This window comes from Rhizophagus irregularis, chromosome 26 (genome assembly GCF_026210795.1).
Source record: "Rhizophagus irregularis chromosome 26, complete sequence".
NCBI lineage: Eukaryota > Fungi > Glomeromycota > Glomeromycetes > Glomerales > Glomeraceae > Rhizophagus > Rhizophagus irregularis.
In genome coordinates, this window is record NC_089454.1 from 92,028 (window position 1) to 111,094 (window position 19,067).

The 19,067-nt window shown below is 28.1% G+C and overlaps 3 protein-coding genes across 3 annotated transcripts; all 3 read right to left on the reverse strand.

Moving 5' to 3' along the window:
- Nucleotides 1-1,005: 1,005 nt before the first annotated feature.
- On the reverse strand, nt 1,006-2,214 carry OCT59_017186 (uncharacterized protein; the record flags this gene model as incomplete). Its single annotated transcript, XM_025327330.1, has 1 exon — nt 1,006-2,214. The coding sequence occupies one exon, from the start codon at nt 2,212-2,214 to the stop codon at nt 1,006-1,008; it is 1,209 nt and encodes a 402-aa protein (XP_025171848.1).
- Nucleotides 2,215-4,454: 2,240 nt separating this feature from the next.
- On the reverse strand, nt 4,455-7,791 carry OCT59_017187 (uncharacterized protein; the record flags this gene model as incomplete). Its single annotated transcript, XM_025320229.2, has 19 exons — nt 4,455-4,675; nt 4,740-4,815; nt 4,902-4,964; nt 5,029-5,115; nt 5,199-5,314; nt 5,386-5,518; nt 5,616-5,732; nt 5,799-5,873; nt 5,947-5,987; nt 6,065-6,084; nt 6,186-6,295; nt 6,364-6,489; nt 6,566-6,718; nt 6,803-6,899; nt 6,977-7,012; nt 7,070-7,213; nt 7,293-7,383; nt 7,456-7,539; nt 7,614-7,791. 19 exons carry the CDS (start codon nt 7,789-7,791, stop codon nt 4,632-4,634), a joined length of 1,791 nt encoding a protein of 596 aa, XP_025171849.1. The 3' UTR covers nt 4,455-4,631.
- Nucleotides 7,792-8,521: 730 nt separating this feature from the next.
- OCT59_017188 (uncharacterized protein) lies at nt 8,522-17,668 on the reverse strand (the record flags this gene model as incomplete). Its single annotated transcript, XM_025331192.2, has 32 exons — nt 8,522-8,665; nt 8,738-8,769; nt 8,843-10,324; nt 10,400-10,432; nt 10,500-10,512; nt 10,605-10,669; nt 10,747-10,791; nt 10,863-10,950; nt 11,025-11,182; nt 11,265-11,344; nt 11,416-11,521; nt 11,595-11,652; nt 11,733-11,839; nt 11,921-11,934; nt 12,009-12,034; nt 12,125-12,236; nt 12,308-12,374; nt 12,440-12,607; nt 12,671-12,802; nt 12,868-12,961; nt 13,040-13,212; nt 13,286-13,387; nt 13,453-13,645; nt 13,721-13,858; nt 13,931-14,068; nt 14,145-14,460; nt 14,529-15,084; nt 15,154-15,818; nt 15,898-16,303; nt 16,401-16,974; nt 17,049-17,141; nt 17,216-17,668. 32 exons carry the CDS (start codon nt 17,666-17,668, stop codon nt 8,522-8,524), a joined length of 6,831 nt encoding a protein of 2,276 aa, XP_025171850.1.
- Between the last annotated feature and the right edge of the window lie 1,399 nt (nt 17,669-19,067).

Consider the following 19,067-nt stretch of genomic DNA (forward strand, 5'->3'; position numbering starts at 1 on the left):
TTTAAAAAAATATCCAATTGAAAAATTTTATCAAATTCGATCAATTCATTTAATTTTATTATTCCAGGTAACCAATAACTGATTCCATATGAATACCTATCATTCGGAAAAAAATTCCGATCAAAATAAGAATATTACCAATGCATCTTTACCAATACATCTTTTACCGTAAAAAAAAAAATAAATATTACCAAATATTTATAATTTGCGATATATTTAATATATGAAACAGTAATAATTATTACCCTATTAAGCGATTACTACTAATATTTTCGACCGAAATACCAAAAGAATTATTTCGAATTATCACTTAACAAATTTGTTGGATCTCTTGGAATGAAATAATGTTGTGTAACGTGACAAAACGTTTGAAATAAAGATTCATTCGTAATATTACAAAATTCTTCTCATCAAAAAAAAAATAAATAAAATGAAATATGAATTCCGAATAATGTAAATTGACATCATTATTTAGATTAATCCAAAAATAAATTTTCCTTTTTTACAAAAAACAAATAATTAACGGGATAATAAATTTTATTTATCAAATTATAAATATAAATTCTAAATTATATTACTAATTTAATTAACAAATATGAAATTATATATAATTTAAAGGATAAAAAGGTTTCTGATTTTCATATTCTAAATATCTTAATATCCAAATAAATCCATTTTAATCGTTTCAAATGAATTTAATGAATTACTGTTGGTCGATTTACATAGTTTCTTATTTATTTTTTGACTTATTTGGTTAACGTTACTTTATTTTTGTCATTTATTTCATTCTATTAAGTTTGTTTCATAATAATAAGACGCATAAAGTTTAAAATATTTTGCATAAAATTAAGTACAAAACTATTATTTTAGAATGATCAACATCAATGAAAAAATATATGTTTTATTTATATAAAAATATTTTCTAATATACATCGAATAACTGATAATTATTGTTAAAAAGTATTAAATACAATAAATATAATAAAAATTTTTTAAAATAAAAATTTAATTCCGTGGTAAAAGTTTTTTAATACAAATACCATATGGTCTAATATCTTCACTATTTGGACTTATCCAATATTCACCAATATTAGTAGGAATTCTAATTAAAGTTTTAGGATTAACCCTATTTTGAAATACTAGACAATATTCTTCATTATTATGAATAAATGTATTTGCATATAATGCTGCAATATTAATATCCGGTGTAGAATAAATTCCATGTCCAAATTTAAATCTTTTTCCTTTTGTTACATCAAATCCAGTTTCAGCGATAGATTTTGCGTTAAATTTATTTGTACCGTGATAAGATACAGGCCATTCCATTGGATCTGATTCATACCTCCAAGTACCTTTTTTGGCTGCTTTTCCTAACCAATAATTATCTTCATATTTATTTAATACTTTAACTGCTATACGTTTCCATCCGCATGGTCTACGATATTCATGTGATCCTCTCATAAATCTTTTATTATTATCATTTATATTCGTAAAATCACAATCATACATTGGATCAAGAAAATCTGAATCTATAAAACTTATTACATCTCCAAATATTTGTCCAATTAAATATATTATTGAATTATTATCTAATATATTATAATCTAATAAAGTTAAATTATCTTTTAAATGATTTCCTGAATAAATTAATCGTTGTTTATTTGATGGAATTCTTGTTTTATTTTCAATATAAAATTTTATAAAAGAAATTTTTGCTGTTATTGGTACTTTATTAATTTGAATTATTTGACCATTTAATGCTTTAATATTAATAGTAATTGTAATTAAATTTTGTGATTCTTGTAAAATTTGTTGTTGTTGAATTTGTTGTTGAGAATTTTGTTGAAAATTATTATTATTTACAATTGGAATAGATAATGGTACATGATTTATAGAACAATTAGGAGAATAAGTTGAAATAAATTGGGAATTAGAAAAATAAATAAATTGTTGTGTTTCTTGTAAAATATAATAATTATATAAACATGAAAGATTTTCATTATTTTGTTGAGAGGTTGAAACTAAATGAGAATTATGAAGTGATAAAAGATTTATATTTTGATAGGTCGCGTTATTTCCATTTGATGATGCGAGATTTAAATATTCTGTTTGAGTTATAACTTTTGAACCTGTTAATGATGTAAGAGCGGATGCCAAAAGTTCTGCATTATTAGAGTTATTAAAGTTATTAAAGGAAGAGGTTGGTAGTGTCATTTCGAAAAGCCGACGATACGATTCAATTGATGGATTTATTTAAGGAATTCACAATTTTTTTAAATTTTATTTGATGGAACAAGAATTCGAATTCACAATTTTTTAAATTTTAAAATTCAGAAAACATCACTATTATATAATTTCCAATCTCTTTATAAAAAATATATAAATCTTTTATGAAAGAACGATGATGACGATCCCTTTGTCTTTGTTATATTTCCAATTTAGTATTAGATCGACAAAAACGATATAATTTACTTTAAAATTAAATAATTTTTATGTTAATGAATATATACGGATAAGGTCATCTATGCAAGTGATCGAATAGTTTGCATTTTCAAGCAACCTTCACATATTACTTTTTTATGCTTTGTTATTTATATAATTTGAATAAAAATTTAGTAATGTGAAAAGGCAAATTAAAAATATAGTCTTTGAAATTTGTCATTTAAAAAGTGAATAGTTAAATTTTTAAAGGACATAATTATATAAAAATATATGGCAACATTTTGAAAGAGATAAATATTCTTCTCATTATGCTTTGAATAAAGAATAAAGTATAATACAATGTCAAATAAAAATTTTGATTTTTCCAATCCAATCGAATCGCATTAAAAAAAATATTATATAATTAAAGTAAATAATATATATATATTAATATATTTTGAAATTTAAAATGACTAATAAAAAAAAATTTGAAACTCTACATTATATTAATATCAAATATACATATTATATTGTACATACTATTATTTTTATATTTATTATATATAATATATATACAAAAGGTTTATTTAAATGTTTCATGATAAATTAATGTTTTTATGATATTAGCACACATAATATAATATAATATAACAGATAATATATAATTTACAAACCAGCTTTGAATTTGTCCATTAATACAGTTTTCATTGAATTATGGCCATACAAGTACAAGAAGAATTACAATGAATAAAATTATATTTATTTCTCAATATTGTTTATATTCGGAAAATAATATCCTTTATTTGTAATAGTCGGCTTTTTAAATGTTGGTTATCTTCATTCAAATATTACCAAATTGGAGATCTACGCCGATTGTTCAATCAATTGGGACTAAATATGGTTAACATGAATGATTTGCAGATATAACTGCAAAAAAACATCTGTTGTGTATTTTCAAACAAAATATTTCTTTTTAAAATTCCAATGTCCAGTATTATATGCCGCATTAAAATTGACAGTCAACATGGTCACGTGGCTTAATATATGATGTTTCGGGAAATTCCTTTTTCTTATTTCTTCTTTATAATAGTGGTTTATTTTGAGAAGATTTTGAGAATTTTTTATTTTGTTTGATTTGATTTGTTATTAATATAACGTAACCATTCATTACAGCTATATTATTGAAATCCCTGAGTTTCGAAATTTCTCCTGATGATTTGGAAAATAATATCAAATTGATACTGATTTAAATGATTGGCGGTCTATGTATCCATTATCCGAGTGGGTTTTTATTCATAAATGTGATCAAAAAGGGCAAGAAGTATCTCTTCAATTAAAAAATATTTACATGAAAAGAGAGATTTGAATCATCTTCTAAAATAACAAAGGAAAAAAATATAATTATTGAGTTTAGCCCGCAAAGATGCGAAGATAAGAAGATAAGAACCATTTATAACGACTAAATTTGGAAGCGTTCAACTGGACGATTAATATATATGATATTAAAATATTTTAGTTTTTATTTCAAACCTTAAAATTACGGTAATATATTAACAAAATATATACCTAGTTAGACAAATTTCTATAATTAAAATTTGTTTGTACCAATTATAGAACCATTCCATAATAGAGTCGATCAAATCGGATATCCCATTTAACGTATAATGAGCTTTCAAAAAAAATCTCGTTACACGAAATCATTAATCTCAATCCAACTCCAATCCAATCCAATTGAGTTTGTGAACGCGCTCAATATGATTATTCATTTAAAAAATTACGTCAAGTGGTGATTAAGTATATGATTAAAAATCGTGAGACTGACAGCAGTGTTATCATGAGAAGTGCACAAGGATATTGACCGTCTGGTCCACGTCCGGTCTTTTATGTCCATGTTCATATTAACATCAGTTACACTTGTCAATTTCGGCCGAAAGATGTCTCTGTCCGCCTCCAACAAGAAATGTTCCCGATAGTAAGTTAATTAATTTTAAGCTACAATCGATTAATTGATTATTGTGATATAGCAGTAGTCGTCATTTTTAATTTGAAATATTTATTTAATCAAATTACTAAGCCATCAATATATTAAATTTAGATCATGTATTTACCATATACAAATTCATTTAAATACAGGGTAGTTAATTAATTAAAAAAGATATTGTATAAAAATAAATAATAACAAATAAATAATTTTTAATAAATAAATTTAACTAATATCCTGCTGCAATTCCATGTTTTCTATAATCACTTGCAGCTAAAAAAAATTCATCAGTTAATAATATTTCATTCAAAATAAAAGTAAAAGATTTCATACTTACCATTAATCAGTCCATTTGGTAATCTCATTACAGCTTGAATCTCCGACACTCCTAATTTATATTCAATAATTTTTATCTAAAAAGAATTATATAATTTTAAAATAACGGTGTTCAGTAATGAGGATTAAAAAAACTTTAAAGAATAAATGATGATATACATACACTATGATTTTTTCCCTTAAGTTCATCAAGTAATTCTTTTGAATATCCTGTTTCGGCTGTGATCTAAATGTGGAATAATATATTAATGTAAAAGATCAAATACCAATAATCTAACTAATTTACTTACCTCATTTGGAATCAATTGATGATGTACTCTCGGTGTATGTATTGAAGTTAAAAGATCTTGTTCAAAATCGTATACGTTTAACAATACCTAAAAATATAAAAACAATTTAATTATATATAATGTAGATATTTGAAAATTTTATTATTATTATTCAAAGTCTTATTATGTACCTGAAGAACTGAAGAAAGAATTCTAGAACCACCACTACCACCTATAGCCATCTCAAACTCCCCATTATTTTCAACTATTGCTGGTGCGCAAGAAGATAAAGGCTTTTTCCTAGGAACTAAATTAACCGTAATTAATCAATTAATCATAATCAAAACATAACAAAAAGATTAATTACAAGTAACTTACTAATGAAATTATACGGAGAAGGGTATAAACCAAAGTAGTTTGGAACACCAGGTATGGAAAAATCATCCATTTCATCATTAAGTAAAATACCAGTTTCTAAATCCATAACTTGTGATCCCCAAATCAAATTAACCTTTAGATTAAAGAAATTAAAATATTAGTATTAAATGTAGATTTATAATGTAATTTTTGATAAAGAAGAGAAAAAGTATTTCATGAGAATAAGCTACCGTTGAAGACAAAGCTACCGCTTGATTATTTTTATCAACAGTTGAAATATGAGTAGTTCCGTGATCTTCAGACACATCATACAATGGGTTATAATATGATGGTTCGAATGTAATTGACTTTAAAGTAAAGAATTAAGTTTATTAATAATTATTTAAATTAAAAAAATAATACTATAAACTTACATCTGATATATTCTTTCGTATTTTAGCCGCATAATCCTTAGTCATTATTTCTTCAATACGTTCTGTATTATTAGTCTAAAATTTTTATAAATTATAACAAATAAGCTATAACAATAATATCATTTGAAACTTTATTTATGATACTTACAAAGGGTGGATCTCCCATTTCAGTACGCAAAGCAAACCCAACTATATAAAATGAAGTGTCAATAGGAAATCGAAAAAAATTCATCGCAAATACGAAATTCGAAAAAAAAAATTCCTACACTTAAGAGTCTCAATTATTCTAAAATTTTTAGTTGAAAGAAATGTCAAATATTATACCAAGTAAAATAGAGTGTATTTTTTTAAAAAAAATACAATTAAATAAAATAAAATAATAACTACCTGTGTAAATTTAATCCATTGAGCTCTCCCCTAGTCAATTGAAATCCTTCCAATATATTTAACATACTCAACAAAACAGGTCCACCAGAAGGAACATTTAAGGTCATAATCTATATTAAAATTATAATTAAATGAGAAAAGATTTACGGAAACAAGTCTTTAAATTAACTATTACCACCTTTCGTCCATGATAATATCCATAAATAGGTTTTGATACAACCGGTTCAAAATTTGATAAATCTTCAAGGGTCATAATCCCACCAGTAGCTTGAATAGTTTTTATGATGGATTTAGCGATTGATCCCTAAAACAGGAAACATTAATATAAGAAATGAAATTCCTTAAGAATCATTTTAAGTAAATCCATGAATCATAATTACTCTATAAAAAACTTCAGACCCATTTTCAGCTATTAATTCCAAAGTTTTAGAAAAGTTTGTGCGTTTCAAAAGATCTCCTTCACCCAACAATTTTCCATTCGGTGCATAAATAGAGGCTAAATTTGGAGTTTCTAAAAGAGCTTTTTCGTACCACTAAGAAATAATTAAATATAACCCATTAAACATTGAATGTATTAAATATATACATTGTAACATCTAATTTTTTTTTTTTCTTACTTTCATTTTTATAGCTAACTCTGCTGGTACTTTAAACCCATCACGACTTAATTTGATTGATGGTTCAAAAAGACGTTTCCAAGGTAATTTTCCATATCTATAATATCAAATTTCTTATTAAAACAAGAAAATAAAAATAAACCAGAAGTAAACAACATAAGTAAAGAACCTCACTTTTGATGCGCGATTTCTATTCCACGAACCTCTCCACTAAATTTTGATTAATAATCATAATGTAAAAATAAATTTAATTACAAATATACTTACGGAATACCAACAGAAAGTCCACCATATTTAGCAAGTATTGGTTTATCTTTAAACATAGTTTTATTTGCAGCAGCGGGAGCAGTTTCTCGAAAATCAATAACTTCGGCTGTCCCATTAGAATCACGAATTATCATAAATCCTCCTCTACAAGAACATAATATTTGATTACCAAATTTGATCATGCAAAGAAGATACTCAAGTTGGTGTCAATATTAACTCCTACCCTCCAATACCAGCTGAAAATGCGTTTATTGTACCAACACATATTTCAGCCGCTATAGCAGCATCAACTGCTGAACCGCCTTCTTTGAGCACTATCATGAATTCGATTGATTAAATGATTTAATTGAAAACATTATGCTTTTTTTTAAATAAATTCAACTTACTTTGTACACCAATTTTAGAACAATCCTCCTGCTCTGCTGATACCGCTCCATTACGTACAATTACAAGATGGGGATTTGTGGGATCTGTTAGATCACGTGATGTTAGATGTTTATAAATCATTTCATTATTTATTTATTACAAAAATGTCATAATTTACCATTTGACTCAAAAATACTAGCAATGCCAACGAACACAAATATAATTCCAGCAAAAATGATTAAAATAATTGCAATTTTTACACAATGCACTTTCCATGGTCCAGTTCGATGATGTAATAAGCCTTGAGTTTCATTGGTAGGTTGAAACCCTTCTTCTAAAGATGATCTATCTGCCATTATTTTTTATTGAGTTTTTTATTACTGCTTTATATATTAGAAATTGTGACACCAAATTTCATCTTTAACATTATTATTAATAAGCATCAAATAATACTTTACTCCTTTTATAGCTTAAAAGGCGTAAATTTGGGTGATTATTTGTGTAACTTAAGTTCGGGTATAGTCAACTACCCCAGCGGTGGTATAGTCCCACAAACAGCGTGGAAAATCCATTATAATTTAACCGGGTTTTCCGGTAAATTTCTGATAAAACCGGTAAAATCTTATAATCCCGGAATTGTTCCGGTCGTGGCGTAGCAGACTTCCGGAATATTTTGTAAATACCGGAAATTTTATTTAATAAATTTATATCGCAAAAAAGTTTTTTATCTTTATTTTATTATTTATTATTTGTAGTTTATTACAATATGATTATTTAAAGCCAGTACGTCTTTCTGGTTACTCCAAATTGTATATGCACGATTATAATTAAACTCCTTACCGGTTGAAAAAATAAATTTCCGGAATTTTTATATTTAACCGGAATTTTTCCGAAATTTTTCCAAGATTTTTTTCACAAATATAAATATCATAAATATCATAAATATCACGAAATTTACGTAAATTTGATACAATTTTAAATATTAGATAAAATCAATTTTTCCTTTATGTAAAATAGTAACAAAATTTTTTCATAAATGAAAAAAAAAAAACTTCCCAAAAACTAATAAAATATTTAAAATGTTGATTATATGTTATATTGATATAAACTTTCATATTCACTATTTGCGGAATTTCCGGCAGATAAATTATAATTGATTCCTCCAACATTAGCTCCACATTCCGGACAAGAACTCGCTTGATTCGCTAGCCCACAATTTGCAATAGTATACTAAAATATAATAATTATTAGGATTAATAAAATAAAATTTGTTTGAAATACTTTATTTATTTGTTTACTTACTGTGTGACCATTTGGACACTGATACCAATGACCTAAATTATGATACAGAAGAATTTATAAAAAAGTTATAAACGAAATGAGGGTGTTTTTTTTCTTTTTAGTTACCTGAACCTTGAAGTTCCACATTCATAGCTCTAAATATTTCTAACTTCTCACTTCTCAAAATGGTCTTGTCTTTACAGTTTTCCAATTCTTTAACATCATTTAATACTTGTTCCATTCGATTAATAAATTGTTGTTTGATATGATCTCCATCAACTAGTCTAATTGAATTTTGTAAACCTATAAATCTTTGTTGAATATCTTTACAAAGAGTCAAAACTAATTTCTTCATCTTTGTTGCCTGTTCTGATGCAGATTCCCTATCATTCACAATTTCATAACTTAAAATGAACCTTCCATATGTACATTGTACTTCGCTTAATTCCAATGATGCAAAAGAATGATCTCGATAATATTTAGTTTCTTTTGCAATTTCACAAATAATTTTGAGATGTTCGATTGTTTTTTCTAAAATAAATCTTGTGAATCTGATCCAAGAATTACGAGAATTGATAGATTGCTGTGTAGCTATGTCAACATTGTTTCGTAAGTATAATAACTTAATTTTTTCAAGTAATGCCGAATCCAATGCCTCAACAACATGTTTGGCTTCCATAAACATTGTCTTTTGGACATTTATGATCTCTAAAAATGCTTTTATGTACATTCCATGACTTATAACAGGTAAAGGAATACCGACTTGTTGGAGACAATCCCTCTGTAAAGCTAATTTACGCATATAACTCGACCCAGATAAATTAAGCGTATCCATTCTTTCAACAAGGTTCAAAATATCGTCAATATCGTTTTCCATGGCTGATTTTACACGATATAAATTTACAACAGCAGCATCAAACGCATGTTTGTATGGAGGATCCTTAGTGCCAGTCATAATCATGAATATATCTTGATAACAAGTAATTAAGCGAACAACATGCTTCGCCCAAAGTTTCTCATGGGCTTGGGAAATACCCTGATATTCAATCTCTGCAAATTGCTGTACGGGTGTAAGTTCGGGAACTTTTGTATTTGATGTTTGATGTTTTCTTTTCGGTTTTCCACTCTTATCTGACACAGATGCACTTTTTACAATTTTATCAACGAATTGGGTTCTCGTGGTTTCCAAATAAAGAACTATTTTTTCTAATGTATCTTGAACACCTTTTAATGTTTTTGTAAACTTTTGTAAAAATTTCATTTTTGCTGCATCTAGTGCAATTTTCTTACTAACCCGTCCATAACGGTTAACATTGTTAATAGGATATCTGCAGTTTGGACAACATTTAGCCTTTGAAATTTCCTCTGGCGGAGCCTTTAATCCGATCCATGTTGTTTCACTTGTCTTAAAGTCGGCCTTTCCAACATAATATTTTTCAAGCTCCATATGTGAATCCATTGATTCCATGGTAAAGCAATGACCACATTCTAATACAATTAATCTATGTGCATTCCAATCCACATCCGCGAAAGTTTCTCGCATAATAATATCGACGACTTGTGATTTTATTTCATCCTTCGCACATTCTACACAATATTCTTGGGGGCCTATACGAATAAATACATAACAAAGATTTAGGACATGATCTATGTGACCTAAATCAAGAAATATATTATACATACACTCTTCACCGCAAACACTTATACAACGATGACCTAGAATTATTTATGGTAATTCACACTTAGTAAAGCACGAGAAAAAATCGCGATTATAAATACATACCACATTCTAATAACTATATTTCGTAAATAGTTAAGAAAAATTAAGATATTAATTTAATGTTTAACAAATAAGATATTAAAAATAAAGAAAATAAAAGACAATCACCTTTTGACACTGTAAATTGCAAGGCAGACGACTACAAGGGGCACCGCAAGAAAGCGCACAACCACCTATATGTTTTTTTTTAAAAAAAAATTAGTTGCCATAAAATTGTTGATAATTTTGATAATTTTAAATGCAAGCTAACCTTGATGTTGACAAGACCAATTGCATTGTTCGGCACATGCACTACCTATAAATAATAAAATATGTTCCAAGTTAAATGATATTACACGAAAAATAATTTTTGTAGAGATTACTCACATGGATCGCCGCAACTCTGCATGCATTTTGAATGAAGGCACGCGATCGAACATTTTTCTTTACAAGGTGGGCATCCTTCTCTATGACACTTATAAAAGAACAGGAGATTCAATTATTTCCTAAAATTAAAGATTGATGTTGATTATAATATTTGATACATACCTTAACTGAACAAGGATGACCACAATAAAGAATCCTTCCACATTTTTGTACACATTTTAAATGATCAGTCCTCTTGACATGACCTTGTTCATCAAGTATCGGTACATCATTGTTTTTTTCAATTGATTTCTTTTGACATTGAAAGCATTTATTTTTACCTACAAATAATTTTTTAAAAATAAATTTTGAAAATTTCCTCGGATGATTCTTTTAACATATTATAATAAAATCATAATTTACATGGATGTCCACAATCTTCCAGTATAATACCACAATCATGATCACAACTAATGTCTTTAATTGAAGAACCACAAAGTGCCCTATTGAAATTCAAGGAATTATCAAATTAATCTAATTTCATATTAAAAAATTTAGTATTAAGGATAATTACTTTTGCTCATGACCACATGCTGGTAACGTAAGAGTTACCATAACAGTACATTTGATTAGATTTGGATTTTGAGTCTGATAGCATTTCGGTGAGGGATAATTATGACCTGAAATTGATAATTAGAATCTTAATATAAAATCCGACGTATTGAACATAATCTATAAAGAATTTTGTTTCACCGCAAGGTAATAATATATCTTCTAAAACGATTTCACATTCGCCACATGGAACTCCACACTATATGAGGATAAAAAAAAAGTTTTAAAAAAAAAAGAATATAGTACATAATTAGAATAAAATTTAAATAGTAATCGTACCGGTAACGGGCAAATATGATTACAATTTTTGTGTAATTCTAAACATGGGCGCATACAAGCTTTCGCTGCTCCAACGTGTTCTGGATCATCAGGATGACATTTATAGGCTAAACAATAAAGTTAGAATCAATGAATTAGGCAATATAGATTAAATACCACAATATTTTAAAAATAATGTAAAAACATACCACAATTATGTCCGCTAAAATATATAAATAGGATAAATTAGTAGTAGCTCATTAACAATACTAATATTTCAAAATTATAAAAAGATACCAGGGCATACGGCAAAGGCAAGGCAACTAAATTTATGTAAAAGTAAGTTCAAAATTTCATCAGTAATTAAACTCAAATTAAATTGATACTTGGTAATAATTTAAATGGATATTTACACTGCAACCACCATCAGGTGACAATTCTTGAAATTGTCGAGGACTTTTGATATAATTTATACTATCTGGATGTGATTCACATCGGATTGGGAAAGATTTTCCAATTTGATTCCTATAAAAACCATATCATTTTTAATTTTCTTTCAATACCCGATTAAAAATAACTACATGCACAAAGGCTACCTTTCACGCATTAAATTAATTACAGACTTCCACATATCTGAACGGTCCGATAATAATCCCGCATTACCTATATTGGATATAATTATGTAGGTTATATTTAGAAATATATCATCTTTAATATTGTAGACATACCTAACATAAACAATCCATGTTTTGCACGAGAAAGAAGGACATTGGTTCTGTTAGGTGATTTTAGAAATCCGATAGCTCCATGGCTACCACTTGACGTATTTCGAACTAAGGACACAATCACTATTGTCGCCTCCTCCCCTTGGAAGTTATCCACAGTCCTCAATATAACTAACAATATACAATCAATTAATATCATTTTACAATAAAAAAAATAATGAAAATGTTGCTCACCTTGACGCTGCAACGAACGTTTTTCTGCAATTGATATTGTTCCAACATTAGGATTTTCGAATTCGCTATTAAGTTCTGGGTCTGCTTCATCAAGAAGCTCAGCAATATCTTGACTATCTCTTTCATCGATTACTATATAATTTTGAAACAATTAAAATTTAATATTACAAAACGAAATAACGATTACATAGACATACCAACAACAAATGATTCACGTAAAGCATCTCGTATCTTGATTAATTGTCCAAGATAAGGGGTTAAAACAGCAATATCATTCGGTTTATCATAACCCTAACGAAATAAGATAAAAAAGAAATATTATAGTAATCTTGAAGTTATTATTACTGAACCGAAAATTTTCAATCTTACATTGCGAACAAAGTATCGAATAAGCTCAACAACAAATGCTACTTCAAACTCATTTGAGTGTGATTGAAGTGCAAATTGGTTAGATCCAGCAGCATCTTCTGGATGCTCATGATTAATGAAAAATAAATTATGTGGAGTCCCTCGAACTTTAGGATATTCCTTTGTAATAGCACCTATAAAAAATTTGATATATCAATCTGCAATAAAAAAAAAAAAAAAATAATTAATAAATATTCCGCTATATACCGTCAATAAGTTTTGGATACAATTTTTTCCTAATTAAATCTGCTATTTCCGGCCTCATTCTTCTTTGAGTGGTTAATTGTGACATAATAACATCTTCGTTCACTAAAAAAAGAATTAAAGAAATGAGTAAAAACTAATAATAAATTGTATTATTCAAAGAAATCCACCTAAACGTTCGAACAAAGATCTATCTAATTTGTAATATTCGCCAGGTTGACTATCCACAGATAATGTATACGTAGCAATATGTGGTCTAAGTTGCAAATGGTCTCCAATTAGGATCAAATGCTGAGTAGAAGGTGTCAATGAACTTAATATATGTGCTTCTAAAACTTCTCCGGCTTCCTCTACTATAATTATCTACAGATGTATAGATACATCGGTAAGTAAATTTTTTTAAGGATCAGAACATTTTAATAGTCATAAGTAACTTACACGTGGAGCAACAGAACGAATTAACGATTGATATTTTGCGGCTCCACTCGTAGTTAATCCAATAACTTGACAATTTTCTAAAATTTCACGACGACCCTCGTCATTAATATCTTCAATTTCTTTTCTCTTTGCGGTATGCTAATAGATGATAATAAATGTTAAAATGTAAGAGTATTTGATAATAAGAAAGGATATTTATTTATTAAATACCTTTTTTTCTAGATCTGAAAGTTCATCAATGATATTTTTACGTGTTGCTTCCCGAAAATGATCATGTAGACGTTGACGCTCAATTCTAGACATATTCCATACATCTAAATCTTCAAGTAATATTTCTAAATCTCGATCCTAAAAATATAATATATAAACGAATCAAAAAAAAAAATAATTTTAACGTTTAACGAAGTTCGAATCTATAACTCACCTCGTCTGGAATCACTAACTTTTGTAACCAATACTCGGTTTCGTCATTTTCTATATTATCTGTACTATCAATTTCTTGTAAATTGTCATTATTAACATCATCTTCAGAATAATCTTCTTCATTTTCATCCTCATCATCCTCATCATCCTCATTATCACCATCTTCCTCACCATCCCGAGGTACATTCATAAGAAAATCATACATATTATTAGATTGTAACATAGAAATATCTTGATTGTCTTTTCTTTTTTTAGAAGCTTTTTTTTCAATTACATTTTGATTACGGTAAATTGCTTGAATTAATTGTTCACGTCGTCTAAAATAAAAAATTTGATATTAAACACAAGGATTGATTTAGTATTAAATATGTTAAAATGTAATTACCGAATATCAACCCCATTAATCCATTGATCCCATATCGGTTGGTTTTTCATTTTCTCTTCACCAACTATTGTCCATTCATTTTGGTCAAATTCTTCACTGTCAATATTTAATAAAAGAGCTGGAACATCTGGTCCATGATTATCAGCAAATTGTAAATAATGACCAGTATGTTCGACTAACAAATAATTTTTAACATCATCCCATGTCATCCACCTCCTAGAAAGCTTATCTTGCAACTTTACTGCTTCTTTTTTAATTTCTTCGAGTTTATCAAAAGCTTCATATAACATGAAACCTTGATGAGAAATCTTAGGACGACTTCGAGAAATAGTATCCAAATAAAACTCTTTTATTCTATCGGATTTACTTCTAGCTCCTAAACGAACGATTTTGGTAATATTATTATCAAGTAGGCATTCGAGAAATTGATCTAATGCATGATTTGTGTAACAAATAGTAAGAATTGGTCCAATTGAAGTTGCTTTTCGATTTGTTTCAGAAAGTAAAACTTTCATAAGTTCAACACCAACAAACGTTTTCCCAGTTCCCGGCGGACCTTGAATTAAAAAATTAAATTAAGATAAGGAAAACTCAACTTAACTATAATTGATCTTATAATAATTACCTTCAATCAAAGCGATTTCTCTAGACAAAGCATCAACCAACGCTCTAGACTGTGTTTCATCAAGAGTGCTAACATCTGGAGTTGATAATTTTTTGATCGCATTTTCTTTTGATGTTTCATCTTGTACATTTAATAATAAAGAATCACCATGATTTTTTAATAAAATTGATAAATCAAAATGAAATCTAGGAGCTCTCGTATACAAGGGAGTTGCTACTTGAGTATATTGTCTTTCGAGCGGTGATATCAAATATTGTCGAAATGGAACATCTGAAGGATTAGTACCCTGCAACGTTTTTAATATATGATTGTAAGATTCAAAATATACGCCCGTCGATTCAACCATAAATCGCTTAACACGAGCAGGATGGTTTCTTCCCATCGAAATATCTTCTAAAACAATAGGATAGATTGAAGATTCTATGAAATGAATATCGATCATAGCCTCAGTTTCAAACCGAGATAGAAGTCTCTCGTTTTTTTCAACGACAACACCAAAATAAAGTGAATAAGTCGGTGTTGGATTTGTTTCATTATTATTGAGCGAATTGCCATTTTCATTTTGCCAAAGGACACAAATCAAACTTCCATTCATTAATTTTCTTGATCGTTCCCAATACTGAAGACGATACTTCTCATCTTTAGCCGATCTTATCTTTGGTGGACTAAAAAAAAAATAAATAATTTTTTTTTCTCAAATAATAATAATAACTATATTATAACAATCCTTCTTTTCTTACGTACGTGAATGCGACACGAGAAATAAATCCACGATATTTATGTACGTTAATGGAAACAAATCTAATATTTGCGTACACATTTAGGTCACCACTAATATCGCCCTTATCATATCTAAATCTACCACCTTCTTCACGTAACTTTTTGACTTTAGATTTATCTTTATCTAAATCTATCAGGAAGCGTGAAATACCTAATCTGATTGGATTAAGCATATCTTCTCTCAATAATCTGAATTGCATGTCAAGAAGGCGCGAAATTCCATCAGGTAAAAAATCTGGATGATCCAACATAAATGAAGGCAAAGAAGGTTCACGTGATGCCAAAATTTCATCCTTTGTAGGAATTACAGCTATTTTGCTTATTTCCAGAAAATCATTATCATGTCTTGGACCATATTTTGATAATTCACCTTTTTTATACAATAAATTAATAAAATCAGTAATTTAATTAAATTAAAATAACCTTAGAAAAAAAAAAAAGATATTAATAACTTCGGTGAAACTAACCTGGCGGATCGTACAATCTTTCAAATTCATTCATTTTCGCCATTTTACGACTTTCAAGAACAGTTTCAGAAATTTCAGCTTTATTAGCCTCTCTTTTTGCAGCATTAAGAGATCTACGTCCGTCTGACAAGACATAATTTAATCTTCTCATTTCGACATCTAAGATATCAAAATAATACCGTCTTTTTTCTGGATGTGAGACCAATGCATCTTCAGATCCGGATATCGATTGACGTTCTGCGAGTAAAGAATCTTTCCATACATTAGACGCATCTTGAAGACGTTGTACAATTTTGTGGACAGTATCATTAACGGAAGCTTCTTTAATTCGACAAAGCAATTCATTTAAAAAACGCGCAAGAATTAAGAATGGTTGACCGAATGTTGAAGGAATAAAAATATCAGGATCATTTTTTAATAATTTGTCTTTATCCACGTTTCTATCCAGAAGTGAATTCCTTCTAACTAATTCATCCAAACATCTCATGATCTTATCATGGAAGAATGAGTCGATATAAGAATAAACAACTGAATATATGGTATTAAGTTGTTTTTCCAAGGTTGAACCGCGTACCTTCATTAGATATAAAGAAGAAATATTAATATTACATAAATACATATTTATGATATAATATTAGTATTAAATACCCCATGACGGATTAATAGTGCAAGAAAGGGAAGAATGACACACTGAAATGAAGCAAAATTTTTTTTGAATCCAGCATCAACAGACATGTTGTACTAATAAAGAAGACAGGTTAATTTGATGAATTCCTTTTAAATACTTTTAAAATTTAATTAAACAAAAATAATACCTGACAAATTTCTCGGATACGGGAAATTCCAAGTTCAGGATTTCCTAATTGCTCTACGAGAGTTTCCACTGCAACACCAGTTTGTTTATCAGCATCCAACAAACATGATGTTATAAACCATCTCATTTGCTGTTGGTCTCGAAATTCTTTTCGGATCAAGCCACGCCATGCACCTTCCAATCTATCACCAGAAACAAAAACAAGCTTGTCACTTCCATCATATGAAAGTGCGGAGGATTGTAAATTTTCCAATAGAACATTATATTGTTTAGTTTTAACTTGCTCTAATTCTTCATTAGACATTTCTTCACGACCACGCCCCAAACCACGCCCCATACCACGACCTCTACCAGCGAAAGGACTACCTCCGCGGTTTCCATTCTGAAAAGTGCCTCGAGACCCTTCGCCAGGACCACTTCCCCTTCCTATTGAATTTCTTACACTATGTGACATAGAAATGGAATCGTTTTCTTTTTAACTGGTTTATATAAGTTATTTATCTTATATTAAAAGAAAATGTTTTTTTTAAAAAAAACTAAATCGTAACTTTCAATGACAAATAAATAAGACTTTTCAAGTAAGAAAATAGAAAAGATAGCCGGTACAAAACATCAAAAAATTCCGGTTCAGTGAATTAAAAAAATTTGTTTGTGTCACAAGATGGATTATGTACTGTAGTTCACCCACGATCATTTCTATTAACGTTATCAATAACATTTTAATAAACTTTAAGTAAACGACAAAAACGACAAAATAGCAAATGATAAAACCAAATCATATATTTTTTTATATTTTATATTTTTATTTATTTATTTTTTTGATTTTAATAAAATTAGAAATTAGAAATAAAATAATTTGTTTATAAAACCAAATCCAATTTCAATAATTTCAATTGAACAGTTCGAGCATTGTACCACGAACTTAGATAATACTGTACTAAAAAAAAAAAAATTTGTATCCCTAAACCTATTTATTATGTTACCAAGATAGAATTTTATGGGAAATCGAATACTAAATTGTTGTTCAAACGCAGTATGAATATGAAGTTGTAATACCATTGGTCGAAAATTAGAACGTAATATTCTTCAAGCCTAATAATATAAATATGTAGAGAAAGAATTATTACGATCCGTATATATTAAAAACAGCATCTCTACTTTCGAGCATGAGACTTAAAATTATACAAAGTTTATTGAAATCTAGTCTCGCTCAACAATCGAACAACAAATAAATAATCCCTTTTGTTATACATAAATGAATCTCAGTGAAAGCTTCAAACATGAGAAATTATAAAAATAAATTAATCATAAAATTAAGTCAAGAAATAAAGTAACATAATCATTATAAATGTAAATTTATTATGTTTTTTTGTAAATATTTCTTATACGACTCATAAATTTGCTATTTTGAGACATTGCAGGAAAAATTTTCGAAAAATAGTATTTCCACAGAAATATTTCCTATGCAAACCCATTTATACCTATGTTTTATATCAAATAATCATGTTACAAACCTAACGGAATTAATTACACAATATTTACCAATTTATCCTCGGTGGTTTCGCGTAAAGAATTTCCATTTTGAAATGTATATAAAAGAACAGCCTTTTCTACATCTTTCCTTTCTCCTGTACTTCAATATTCCACATCGGTTTTTCCTGCCCATTATAAAATTTTATCGTATTTCCCTCTTTACTCATAAAAATATCAATTTTAAAACATGTCTGACACGCAGTTTCTTATTGGTACTTTCTGTAGAAGGCCAACATTAGGAAATTTGGGAAGACAAATTCGTGTTCGTTCCAATTTCTTTGAAGTTCTCGCTTTGCCAACACAAAATATTATTCATTATG